At 42.9% G+C, this 14,455-nt stretch overlaps 2 protein-coding genes across 4 annotated transcripts in view; one reads left to right on the top strand and one right to left on the bottom strand.

Moving 5' to 3' along the window:
• Positions 1-14,455, top strand: part of LOC134205770 (phenoloxidase-activating factor 2-like) — a 56,559-nt gene that overhangs the window by 41,237 nt on the left and 867 nt on the right. For all 3 annotated transcript variants that reach the window (XM_062681352.1, XM_062681350.1, XM_062681351.1), the window contains 2 exons: positions 5,442-5,566; positions 13,759-14,421. In XM_062681352.1, coding sequence (XP_062537336.1) covers positions 5,442-5,566; positions 13,759-14,421 — 788 coding nt within the window. The remainder of the gene's footprint in view (positions 1-5,441; positions 5,567-13,758; positions 14,422-14,455) is intronic.
• Positions 5,994-8,037, bottom strand: LOC134205766 (mitochondrial import inner membrane translocase subunit TIM44). Its single transcript, XM_062681339.1, has 3 exons — positions 7,832-8,037; positions 7,632-7,730; positions 5,994-7,570 (listed from the first exon to the last, which is right to left on the bottom strand). The coding sequence occupies exons 1-3, from the start codon at positions 7,832-7,834 to the stop codon at positions 6,371-6,373; spliced, it is 1,302 nt and encodes a 433-aa protein (XP_062537323.1). The 5' UTR covers positions 7,835-8,037; the 3' UTR covers positions 5,994-6,370.

Raw genomic sequence — 14,455 nt, forward strand, 5'->3', positions numbered from 1 at the left:
TTTCTTAGATTTAGTACAATGTCACTTTTACCGCAGCGCCGTCATTGTGGGCTGCACCATATAGTTCCATGTGTTGGAAATTTGCCGTTCGTTCTGCCGCATTGCCGTTCACATTGTGTTTGGGCACTAACGACGCTGGCGTCTCTATTTGTGATACGCCCGGAATTTTAGACTCGATAGACTAACGCAAAATGAACTCCCCCAAGAAATTATGACGTTTGAGCGGGTCGCATAATGAACGCAAAATGAACTTTTGTTCGAGAAGGCGACCCGCTCAAATGTCAAAATCCATCGGGTGAGTGAATTTCATGAACTCCTGCACAGGTCTATTATCCGGAGTATTTTTTTTCTTCGATTTTTTTTAAATCTAAATTTTTATTTTCAATAATATAATATACAATATGATTATTTTAACAATGGGACGTATCTAGGTTGTGGGAGGGGGTTGAAAAGTGGGCCGTTTTGTATATTGAAAGTTGACTAGAAGAGGCTTGTATATCAACTTCCTGAATTCAAATGATTATATTACTGTTAAATTCATACAACATAGGATTATATGAAGAAATATGAACGTAGCTTGTATGGGAGGGACTGAAATAGGGGTGTTCTACATATTTAATGTTATTTCCATGAATCAATTATTTTCTTTAGAACATGTCCACAAAATTTTCGCGTCAAGAACTTTTCCGTGGAAGTCCGTTTCCTATTTTCCTTTCATGCAATTACTTGATTGATTGTCAATTAATCTATTGCATTTGAGACAAAACAATCGCTCATTCGACAGATGAAAACGTCACACTTAAAATAAATCGCCGAATTCGGTAAAATTTTACCGAAATCTCAACAGCAGAACTGTTCAGTAAATAATTTAACTGATTTTCGGTGATTTTGACAGTTGAACAATGGAAAAAATTACAAAAAAACTGTAAAATAATTACCGAACAGTTCAGCTGTTGAGATTTCGGTAAAATTTACCGAATACTGTGAAATGAGTTAAGTGTGTAGCCTCGCCACTTTAGAACTATGTTTTTGGGTGCATAACATGGGTTGCATAATTCGCTCTCATTTTATAATTAACGACGATGGCTTTTTTTTTATCATAACAAGTCATGAAAACGAATTGCTCGTCACCTGATAGACGAATCCAAGTAAAAATAAGAAGAAGACACACGACGGTGTTAACTTTGACAGATCCTACAGCTCAGCATAGGGAGATCATTTTAAAATGCTTATAATAAATTCTAGACAAAATGTAATTCAAATCTGATTGATGTATGATACGGAAAAAGTTCCGAACTGTATGATAGATACATTTTTGGAAAATATTCAAAAAATTGAGATAAGCTTTGAGATATGTAATTCAGAACTTTTTCCGTACCGCACATCAATCAGATTTTAATTACATTTTGTCTAGAATTTATTATAAGCATTTTAAAATGATCTCCCTATGCTGAGCTGTAGGATCTGTCAAAGTTAACACCGTCGTGTGTCTTCTTCTTATTTTTACTTGGATTCGTCTATACAAATGCGAAAAATGGGGCAGAGAAATATTTACCCCCCCACCCCCCCCCCGGCGTAGTGATAAATGCTTATTTCTAGTACAATTGCCATAGAGGTTCATGTGTAAAACAAGTCAAAATGCTCCATCAGCATCAATGTCCTTACAATTAGAGTTTTTCTATAGGAATTTATCTTGCAGAATATCACCCTTTGAGGAATAATCCATTAATTCCATAACGCAAAAATCGCGAATTTCCACGGGAAAATCTCCAGCAACAAACGGAAAAACGTTACCAAAAAGAGATTAGAGATGTCGTAAAATCCCGATTAATCGATTAGTTACTAATCGATTACTCTTGATTCTAGTCGATTATTGAATCGATTAATCATTGTATAGTAATCGATTCAAAATTAATCGATTATCACAACGATGAATCGATTAATCGAAATAATCAATTAATTGATGTCGTAAAATTCTGATTAATCGATCAGTAACTAATCGATTACTCACGATTCATCTCGATTATTGAATCGATTAATCGTTGGGTAATAATCGATTCAAAATTAATCGATTATCACAACTATGAATCGATTAATCGAAGTAATCGATTAATTTGCGACATCTCTAGAAGAGATTGGGAGGAACTGCAAATGGTTATTGGCGATTAAAGGTTGCATGAAGAAGAAGAAGTCGAAGGATGATATTAGAAAAATATTGCACGGGGAAGAATACGGAAATTTTTTTAAAACTCTTCTCAAAAATTCTAGAAGCAATTTAATTAAAAACGGAAAGCAGTACGGGGTTGGACTTTTCTTATACTGTTTATCAAGTATGATATCATACAATAAAATTTGAAATCAAAAAATTGCGTTAATTATGCAGTAGAAGGAAAGTCCAACTCCGTACTGCTAACCGTTTTTAATTAAATTGCTCCTAGAATTTTTGAGAAGAGTTTTAAAAAACTTCCCGTATGCTTCCCCGTGCAATATTTTTCAGATATCATCCTTCGACTTCTTCTTCTTCATGCAACCTTTAATCGTCAATTTTTAAAGAGGCTGCACTCATAACAAAGAGACGAAGTGTCAAAATTGGAACAGCGCATTTGCTGTCAAATCGGTTGTTCCAATCGAGCACAAGGTTGTTAAAGGTAGGAGTATTGCGTCTCTTTGTTTTTAATCCAGGCTCGTTAGTTATTTTATGTGCGGATCATTGTCAAATATTATGATTCTAAAGACCTCTTTTTGCCTCCATTGGAAACGGAGTGTACCGAAAGGCTATATGTTCGCTCCAAAAGAAACATATTTTAGATGGCTCGATGATTCCATTTTCGTGCACTTATCTTTATCCAATTTGCTTGCGACTGGCTGCATTTAATGGAAAATCCTATCAAGTTTCCCCCTAACACACGTGACCGAAAAATCGCGACACGATTCTAAGGCTTGGCGAATGCGATTCTGTCGCCGTTGGAGTGGAAGAGTAACTGGAACATTGCCTACAGCGACCCAACGATAAAATCGCGGCGACTAGTTTTCGCCTTTGCGGCCATGAAATCATTCAGGTCTGGGGGAGCCTTCAGATTGTTTCTGATACCGTTTCTGGTACGGCCTCTTGCCCTCGAGGAACCGTCGACACGTCCTAGAAAAGGAACCGTCCTAAACCCCAGATTACTGGTCTATACACTGAGAAAAATTTTATAGTAGAAACTACCATTTCAGGGGTAATATTGAGAACAGTACCGACGTTTTTCAACCGAAGTGTCAATCGTCTTAAAATAACTAAAATATGGTCTATCTTACTATAAAAATAGTATATTCAACCGCTTACATGGTTATTCTTACTGAAAACATAGTAAAATTGTATAGTAAAATCAACTATTTTGTTTGAATCTATGCTAAATAAAAAATTTTGTGTTGAAATTGATGGCCTATTGCCAACATTGATGAAGGACCAGTACAACGCTGTACGACGATGAATCCGCTGACGAGATTGACGGCGCTAAACCCGCCGAATTTTCTCCTAATCTACTTAAACCAACTCTAGCTTGCGATGCAATCGTCACTCTGCATCGTCTGCTTCCTATGTATTTGCCTTGAAAAAGACACAGCTCGCCTCTATCCTACTTTAGACAAGCAGCGAGCAATTCGGTGACGACGAAAGCATTAGCAAGAGCGGGCAGGAACAGTTGCAGGGAGAATCGCAGTTGGACATCGAATCTGAAGACGCCGGCTTGGCAGCAACAATAGGACACTGCAGGAATGCGCTGATCACATCAGCGGCTGTACGATGAAATTTTCGGATTCGTAATTAAACTCGCGGTTTCACTTTTGTACAGTATAATCGTACCAAACAAACTGACACAGAATAACAAAATGACACGTTCTTATATACCCTTTCCCCGGATGCGATTGCATCATCTCTTTTCTGATTGGTCGAACATTTTTTACATGGATACAATAGCGGTTAATAATATTGAGAGTTCACTGGAAGTGGAAAATTCCACTGGCTGCGTACTTTTGTGTATTTCGATGAATTACCGGTTTCGCTCATGTGGATTTGTGAAGTGTTGCCAAAACCATTGAATCTTCGCTTTCGCGAACAGAAATTGAAAATAATATCAATCAGATTTACTACATTTATGGTAAAATTAAGCGATTTGTCCCTTCAGTTGAAAAACGTCGGTACTGTTCTTAATTTTACCACAAAATTGTAATTTCTACTACAAAGTTTTTTTCAGTGTAGCCAACGGTAGTCAACGGGGTGGGCACGCAAGGCCTCTTTTAGGCCTCGAGTCCCAGGGTCGATGGAGGTAATTGGGGAGGTTTTCGGACTTGGTTACCTAAGAAATTCGGGGGTTAGTTTTAGAATTTATATTCACTTACGAAATAGATCTGTAGTTGAACAGTCGGTCGATCCTGCCGGGCGGCAGAGGAAGAAGGATGAACAGCACCAGTCGCGCAGTCGGTCGGATGGGCCCGAACGGGTAGGGCGGCACGTCGGTGACAATGCGACAGACCGGTGGAAGCGGGTCACTGCGACAGTAACGACGATGAATAGGTCGCAGGCAGGTTACGGCAGTAACACTCAATCGCGTCTTTTAGGGAGGGGTAATATTTCACCGATGATGTCGTTCCGGCTTCGGTAACCGACTTGGTCCTGAAACTAGGGCCGGAGCCTTCCTCGTACCAAAACTTGCTGCACTATTGCGGCACTACCACGTTATCGGTCCAGTATCGTATGGCTGTTAGCTTATTCGCTTGACGTCAATTACTCGATCTTTTCAGAAACACTTTTTACGATCCGCTTGGGCGTACAGTCTATGATCGAAGACCTCTTTTCCCTCGTTTTTCGCGCGAACCCTCCAGATCGATCCGTTTTCCTCCACGTTCCTTCCGCCATCCCTCGCAGCCGTGATTTGTCATCCCGTTGGCTACCAAAATCCATCCACCGGAGGATTTATTTTACTGCCCAACTTGGTAGCAATGCCACACGCGAATAGGGTTCTAAAACCTAGCCCTCCTTCCGAATGTAACCAAGCAGTGAAAATCGCAAGTAAAATATTTTCTCTTTTGCAATGAATAACTTGTAACTTTTATTGTTACATTTCCTATTGAAAAATTTATAGATTAGACAATTGACTCAAAATTCTCTTAGCTTTCTGTTGAAAATTGACTAGATCAAACTTTGGGTTCGGAAATAATGGCCAAAATACTATTTTTTGTACAAAAAGTGCGTAAATAGTCTAGTTATTATTTTGGTACCTATTCTCAACCAAAAAGTTCGATTCGAATGGAAATCCTGTCTCATCATTTCATATTGAAAATTGGCTGGATCGGACTATGGACTCAAAAGTTATGGCAAAAATACTATTTTCTCTTATACACCAGAAAAAAGATGTTTCCTATTTTTCAAAAAGATGTTTCCTATTTTTCCATTCTTTCAGGAAACTGAAATCGATTCCATTCGTTTATCGGAAAACACCTACACGGATGGAGCGGACAATTCACCAGACTGCATCTGCGTGCCCAATAACCTTTGTCGCACCGCAATCACCGGGGAACGAGCAAGGTAATTTACTTAGTATCCTTTGTAACCCATTACTGAACAGGAATCAAGGATTTCGATTGATTGTTATTGTTGTTAAATTTAAAGTCAATTTGTTTTTGCTTTGGTTTCAAAAATTGAGTTACGTCCGAGATGCTTTGGGAGGCATGTATCAAACCATCCTCACTGCCTCCAGATTTTTCTGGATACTGAATTGGATGGCTGTTCGACATCACGTAATTATATTTAGCTTGATTAGCTATCCATTTGTGGGCTATTCGATGTAGAATAGAGAAATTTATCCATTTGTTTTCGTATTTTTTGAGATCCCAAACAAATCTGAATAATGCTTGTTGAAGAATCATTTGGTTGGCACGAAGATAATAAACTGCGTTTTTAGAAACAAACCAACCGTAATAATGGATGTCATCTTTCCAATAAATAAGCATCATTATTTCATATTTTTAAACTGTTGGGAGGTGATTCTTGTTATTTGCACGACACATCATTCCGCGCACTAGTCGCATAATTTTGCATTAATGCTCCGGTTTTATGCCTACGGCTCTTTTCTAAAACTTAGCAACTAAAAATATACTTAATCAACATATTTATGTTAGACCCCTCATCGCTCGAAATCGCCACCATCCTGCCGCTCGCTCGTTGAGTTGCTCGCGACTAAAAACAACGTAAACCAGTCTAGAGCGCGTCGTCGGGCTCGTGTCAGCTTGTTTCGATTTGCAAACGCCCGCGGACTAACCTAAGGAACAACCGTCCGCGTGATTTTCTTTCCGCTGTCGCCGCCTCTATATCGGGGCAGAGGCAACTTTTCTACACAAACTGTTCGGTACTGTTGGCCTGCAGTTCCATTAACCGCCACGCCGACTTCGGATTCAAATCGTTCGGATCCCGACACAGGACCCACACATAGTTGCATCGCATCACTTTTTCCGGATCGCCCTCGACGACGTTGCCCTTGCTGTCCCGCACGCACATGATCTGCTGCGTCTGGAAGGTGACGATCAGCACCGGGCCCTGTTCCATTACTTTGCCCATCGCCAGGTCGACGTTTTCGATGTCCAGCACCTTGGAATCGAGATAGTAGCCGATTTTTTGCGCCTGGGCGATCGGCGTCGCGATGATGTTGTACGTGCTTTCGAAACACCAGTCTTTAAGGATATCCAAATCGCCGCGGATCATCGCTTCCAGGATGTTCGGAATGATGTCGTTCTCGCAATCCCTGAGAAACTGCTTCTGGTCGAAGTTGGGGTCGATCTTGCAAATTTCTGTAAGAGTTTCTGAAAGTTCGGTTTTGGAAAAGAGATTTCCCATCACGTCGCTGACTTTGTCCGTAAGTAACCGGGAGGCTCGAATGACGGGATTTTCCGATTCGTCGTATTGCATTTTCCATGAGAGGACTTTGTTCACGTAGGTATTGTTGTTTTTGAAGTTTTCCCAGCTCTGATAAAATTTGCTGTCTTTGTGTAATTCCACGCCAAGTGCTTCGGTGTTGGCTTCAAAGACTCGAGTTGCATCGGCCATACTGATTTCGACCCGTTTCCTTAGTGTTTCCGGAGCACGATACACGCGAGACGAGATACCTTGGCTATCGATTTCCTTCCTAACCGCTTTCGTGGCCTCGGAGATTCCTTTGAAGGCGCCGGACTTACCCAGTTCTTGTCCCCTTTCGGCTATCGTTTCACCCATCCCGCGGGCTGTTTTTCCCAATTCCTCACCAATCTTTCCTGCCTTCTTGGCAATATCGGTCTTGGAAGCTTCATCCAGCACTTCCGTAACTTTCCCCCGGATCTTGTCCAAGTTATCCTTCAGCACCTCACTGCTCTTGGAGGCTTCCGATTCGACAGTGTTGAATTTTTGTCGCGCCGCTTTCAGGGCATCCGATTCTTCCAGCTTTTGCGCTTCCTCTCGGAACTTCTTCAAATTTTCCTTCATTTCCTTGTTCTTCTCCATTTCGGATTTGATATTATCGAAAACCTGCGAGAAGAACCCCGGTCGGCGCGTCGAATAGCACTGTAAACAGAAACCGCCATGAGTGCCAGCTGCTGATTACATCACAACTAAAAGGACTTACCGCTGAACATTGGAGTGCCGCATTTTCCAACCGGGAATTCAGCTGGACCGCTGCTGGTCGATACAGGAGGGCTATTCGCCCCGCTCTACTCGCTCGCTGCTGCAATTGAAGTTATAAATTTAGATCACCGATTATCAATCCCAACGATCCGGAACCGGATGACTCAAGGTCGGGCAGATCTTTGAACTTTGCTCACTCACCATTGCTGAAATTTACGAAAACCAACTATCCCACTTGAGATGATCACTGGTAAAATACTTTCGTATGCTAAACTACCGAATTACCCTACTAAACATTCATTTTTTGCTGCTAAATTCGAAAACTTGCAAAAATTCCACACAACATTCGATACGCGACCGACCGCACGTCGTCCGTCCGTCCAGAAAAGATGATGCAAATTGAAGAAAGAAGAAGATTGACATCGACAAACGTCAAAACCCGATAACAAAACAACGTCGTTTATGTTGGCAGCTCTGTTGCGTTCTTGCAGAAACGCAAACTTTTCGTTCAAAATTACGGTTTTTGGGCATGTGGGGCAAAATAGGTGTTTCGCTTATTTTTAAATAGATTTTTTTTATTCAAGGTCGGCTTTCCCAAAGAAACCATATTTTTTAACGCCTCTATAGAGCTATAGCTATTTAAAAAATCGAAAAAGTGCTGTTTTGGAAATTTGGCCTAACATTTTCCCGATCTTTAATCAATACATCAGACCAAAATGGCCGGTTCACACGTGCTGCAGCCTCGCGTGCAGAACTTTTTCACGTTTTGTTTCCTATTTTTAAAATACAGTCACCTCTCCACATCTCGATATTGAAGGGACCATCGAGATAGGGAGAGATCGAGGAATGGAAGGAAAATAGAAATGGGTACTAGATTCAAAAAAGCTCGTTGCTATGAAAAACGACAACAAAACAAATGTCGTTTCCTGTTGTTGATGTGTTTGTTATTGTCCAAAGATGGTCTAGTAGCCTAAAAATCTGACCATATCGACATAAGGAGAGTGAATCCTGAACAAAATATGATCAGAACCCATCGAGATAGAGAGATATCGAGATAGGGAGATTATCGAGATGTCTTCTTCTTCTTCTTCTTCTTCTTATTGGCGTTACATCCCCACACTGGGACAGAGCCGCCTCGCAGCTTAGTGTTCATTAAGCACTTCCACAGTTATTAACTGCGAGGTTTCTTAACCAGGTAACCATTTTTGCATTCGTATATCATGAGGCTAACACGATGATACTTTTATGCCCAGGGAAGTCGAGACAATTTCCAATCCGAAAATTGTCTAGACCGACACCGGGAATCGAACCCAGCCACCCTCAGCATGGTCTTGCTTTGTAGCCGCGCGTCTTACCGCACGGCTAAGGAGGGCCCCGAGATGTAGAAAGCCCAAATGTATGTAGATTGAAGGGACTGAGGAAACCATCGACATAGGGAGAGATATCGAGATATAGAACATCGAGATGTGGAGAGTCGACTGTAGTAAGAGGCTTAAACAATACGGCAATACGGTTTCGTTGGGAAAGTTGACCATAAATAAGCTTAATGGGCCAAACACAATTGATACGTTTGCGTGCGTTTTGACAGTTTTCCCATGAGAAAACTGTCAAAACGCACGCAAACGTATCAATTGTGTTTGGCCCATAAGAATCGATTGAAACAATAAAAATGTTTGACGAGAAATTTGACCTTTACCGTCAAAAATTTTATTCGCTCAATCGGTTCTTTATGTTGTTTAAGGTCAACTTTCCCGAAAATCCCATATTTGTTTACGCCTCTTAGTATTTTTAAAATTTTAACAAAAAAATGAGAAAGTGCAATTTTACAAGATTGGCCTAACATTTGGCCGATTTTGAATTTTTCAGGCCGATTCACACGTGCAGCAGTTTTTAGGCTTTTGTTTTCGATTTTCAAAATAGTTAAAGGCTTCAAAAATATGGGAAAGTTGACCTTAAAGCCAAAGAAACGACTGAGACAACAAAATTAGATACGATGTTTGACGGGAAAGGTCAGTTACCTTCGAAATCCCATCTGGATATCCATTAGAAACCCCAATACAGTGATCGTTCGCTAATTGGGGCACGACCTCACCCCAACTAGCGAATGCCGTTCGCTAATTGGGGCGTTTTGACAAGCGTCAATGTTGTTTACTTTTTGCATTGAACAAAGGAAAATTTTACGCGCCAGAAAATCGGAAACAAAACATCAACGCGTTTTTGACATCACATTCTGACGTTCAGCTGCTTTTTAATTGGGTTTCGCCCCAATTAGCGAACCCCCAACTTAAAAACGGTTCGCTGCACGTGCGAACCGGCCTGAAAAATTCACCCTTTTTTTGATTTTTTGTTTAAATTTTTTTAAATACTTGGAAGCGAAAAAATATGGGTACTTTGGGAAAATTAACCATAAATAAAATAAAGAATCGATTGAGTGAGTGAAAAATTTTGACTGAAAAGGTCGATTGGGTTGTTTAGGGATACAGTGAACGTTCGCTAATTGGGTTTTTTTTCTAGTTGGGGCGCTTTTTAGTTGGGGGTTCGCTAATTGGAGCGAAACCCAATTAAAAAGCAGCTAAACATCAGAATGCGATGTCAAAAATGCGTTGACGTTATGTTTCTGTGTTAGGCGGGGTCGATATTTTCTGGCGCGTAAAATTTTCATATGTTCAATGCGAAAAGTAAACAACATTGACGCTTGTCAAAACGCCCCAATTAGCGAACGGCATTCGCTAGTTGGGGTGAGTTCGTGCCCCAATTAGCGAACGATCACTGTATCAATATTTTAAAATATTGTGAATCTGCAAGAAAAAAAAACTTTTTGGAGCCCCGGAGCTATTTTTAATTTGCATTTCTAATTTATATGGGACTAAAAATGTGTTCTGATGCTGCATGGACAAACTGGCATTCTATGAATGTTAATGTCATTCCCAAGTAACTGTAAGCATTTAATTAAGCCGTACGTGTGACTATAATGCCACTATCACAAAGCTAACAAGCTTTGTATTGGCTCTAAAATAGCCTTAGTGCCCAAACACAATGTGAACGGCAATGCGGCAGAACGGTAACGGCAAATTTCCAACACATGGAACTATATGGTGCAGCCCACAATGAAGGCGTTGCGGCAAAAGTGACATTGTACTAAATCACAGAAATTTGGAAAGTTGCGGAACATCAAAGCGGTAAACGTCAAACGTCCCAATCAAGATCAACAAATAAAAATGCCTGAGGTACTTTTAGAGATAAATTGTGAATAATTATATTTTTGTATAAAAATCTGCCTACGCATGTAGATATTTTCTAAGAAATGGCTAGTTATTATGCCCTTCTTTTATTATGCTAATAAGAGTGAAAATAATGAAAAAATGTTACAAAAATAAACTGTTTGCGGCTATTTTGAACTACCAGTCTCGACTTACAACCGTTCACATTGTGGGTTGGTTTGCGGCAAAGCGGCAACGGCAGAACGGCAACGGCAGTTTTAGAACAATTCCGAATTCCCTTCGGAATCCCGAACGGAATTCCCTTCGGAATCCCGAACGGAATTCCCTTCGGAATCCCGAACGGAATTCCCTTCGGAATCCCGAACGGAATTCCCTTCGGAATCCCGAACGGAATTCCCTTCGGAATCCCGAACGGAATTCCCTTCGGAATCCCGAACGGAATTCCCTTCGGAATCCCGAACGGAATTCCCTTCGGAATCCCGAACGGAATTCCCTTCGGAATCCCGAACGGAATTCCCTTCGGAATCCCGAACGGAATTCCCTTCGGAATCCCGAACGGATTCCCTTCGGAATCCCGAACGGGATTCCCTTCGGAATCCCGAACGGGATTCCCTTCGGAATCCCGAACGGATTCCCTTCGGAATCCCGAACGGATTCCCTTCGGAATCCCGAACGGGATTCCCTTCGGAATCCCGAACGGGATTCCCTTCGGAATCCCGAACGGATTCCCTTCGGAATCCCGAACGGATTCCCTTCGGAATCCCGAACGGGTTCCCTTCGGAATCCCGAACGGGTTCCCTTCGGAATCCCGAACGGGTTCCCTTCGGAATCCCGAACGGGTTCCCTTCGGAATCCCGAACGGGTTCCCTTCGGAATCCCGAACGGGTTCCCTTCGGAATCCCGAACGGGTTCCCTTCGGAATCCCGAACGGGTTCCCTTCGGAATCCCGAACGGGTTCCCTTCGGAATCCCGAACGGGTTCCCTTCGGAATCCCGAACGGATTCCCTTCGGAATCCCGAACGGATTCCCTTCGGAATCCCGAACGGATTCCCTTCGGAATCCCGAACGGATTCCCTTCGGAATCCCGAACGGATTCCCTTCGGAATCTGAACGGATTCCTTCGGAATCGAACGGATTCCCTTCGGAATCCCGAACGGATTCCCTTCGGAATCCCGAACGGATTCCCTTCGGAATCCCGAACGGATTCCCTTCGGAATCCCGAACGGATTCCCTTCGGAATCCCGAACGGATTCCCTTCGGAATCCCGAACGGATTCCCTTCGGAATCCCGAACGGATTCCCTTCGGAATCCCGAACGGATTCTCTTCGGAATCCCGAACGGATTCCCTTCGGAATCCCGAACGGGTTTCTTTTAGGAATTCCGAACGGATTTACTTTAGGAATCCCGAACGGATTTCTTTTAGGAATCCCGAAAGGATTCCTTTTAGGAATCCCGAACGGATTCCTTCGGAATCGAACGGATTCCTTCGGAATCCCGAACGGATTCCTTCAGAATCCTGAACGGATTCCCTTCGGAATCCCGAACGGATTCCTTCGGAATCCCGAACGGATTCCTTCGGAATCCCGAACGGATTCCTTCGGAATCGAACGGATTCCTTCGGAATCCCGAACGGATTCCTTCGGAATCGAAAGGATTCCTTCGGAATCGAAAGGATTCCTTCGGAATCCCGAAAGGATTCCTTCGGAATCGAAAGGATTCCTTCGGAATCCCGAAAGGATTCCTTCGGAATCGAACGGATTTCCTTCGGAATCCCGAACGGATTTTCTTCGGAATCCCGAAAGGATTCCCTTCGGAATCCCGTCCTTCCAGGAATCTCGAACAGATTCCTTTCGGAATCCCGAACGGATTCCTTTCAGGAATCCCGAACGGATTCCTTTCAGGATTCCCGAACGGATTCCTATCAGGATTCCCGAACGGATTCCCTTTGGGAATCCCGAACGGATTCCCTTTGGGAATCCCGAACGGATTCCCTTCGGAATCCCGAACGGATTCCCTTCGGAATCCCGAACGGATTCCCTTCGGAATCCCGAACGGTTTCCCTTCGGATTCCCTTCGGAATCCCGAACGGATTCCCTTCGGAATCCCGAACGGATTCCCTTCGGAATCCCGAACGGATTTCCTTCGGAATCCCGAACGGATTCCCCTCGGAATCCTGAACGGATTCCCTTCGGAATCCCGAACGGATTCCCTTCGGAATCCCGAACGGATTCCCTTCGGAATTCCGAACGGATTCCCTTCGGAATTCCGAACGGATTCCCTTCGGAATTCCGAACGGATTCCCTTCGGAATTTCGAACGGATTTGGAATCCCAAACGGATTACCTTCGGAAAACTGTCAAACGCAACACATACGTATCCTATGTGCGGGGCTCTTCAGATCACGCCAATTAGCAACATAATTTGCTACATATTATGCATCTCGAGAAAATATTGTGCATCCAGTTGAAAATCGAAGTGAGCTCTCGCGACGATTGAGTTTTTCCTTATTTCCTGATGTCGCAACTGCATCGCGACTAGTGCGCATCTATGCCACCGCCATGCGCCATGATGCGCACTAGTCGCGACGTAGTTGCGACAAAAGGAAACGGGAGAAAACTCGATTGTCGCGAGAGTCCACTTCGGTTTTCAACTGGAAGTACAATATAGAATACTGCGACTTTCTGCTGGTTGTTTTTCAAGTAATCGCAACAGTCAATAAACACGACAGAGTTAATAAAAATATTACCCACCATATGCACTTGTCATGATAAACACTCTCCATGCACACAGTGATTCCGGTTGCTTCACAATAATACAATCGAACACTGCTTTGACGATCAAAATCCAGCGGAAAACTTTCCCAAATTATGAGGTTACCTAAACCCGTTTTTTGCACTTCCATTTCCAGGGATAGTCTTTGCGGCGTTGAGCAGATCTGCTGCCGAAAGCACCAAATCATTTCCCAACATCATTCCCACGTCTCAACTGTACCTCCTCGACCCGTCGAACCTGTAACACCAATCGCCTTGCACGCCGCGGTACCTGCAATAGATCTTCCAGTCGTACCAGAAGCCCCGAACCAATCACTGCTATTGGAAATATCCGCACTCCTGCAGGAGCTAAACAGCCATGAACACCCCTTGGAACCCGATGCCGAGTTTATTTTTCAAACTACACCTCCTGTCCAAATCTCCACCCCAGGTCTTCCATCGACTACAACGCCGTACAAGCCGATAGTTTTCTCCGATTCACGACCTTATTCGGAAAAAAGTGAAACAACCTCATCTTCGATTAGAACGCCATCAGTTCATGCGACTTCTACTGCAGCTCCGCCGAGACCAGCAAAAGCTAAAAAGTGTGGACAGCGCCGACTTGCTATTGCAAGTCGCATTCATTTCCAGGAATCGGATGAAAGCATCGAAGATCCCCTCGAAGGAACGGCAAACTTCGGTGAGTTCCCTTGGTCGGTCTACCTGGAGGAGCGAATTGGTAACGGCAGTTTCCTGTATAAATGCGGCGGTGCATTGGTCACGTCCAATGCTGTGGTAACCGCGGGTCACTGCATTGCTAAGTAAGTAATGACTTTCACAAACATCCTTGATAAA

Source organism: Armigeres subalbatus, chromosome 1 (assembly GCF_024139115.2).
Source record: "Armigeres subalbatus isolate Guangzhou_Male chromosome 1, GZ_Asu_2, whole genome shotgun sequence".
Lineage (NCBI taxonomy): Eukaryota > Metazoa > Arthropoda > Insecta > Diptera > Culicidae > Armigeres > Armigeres subalbatus.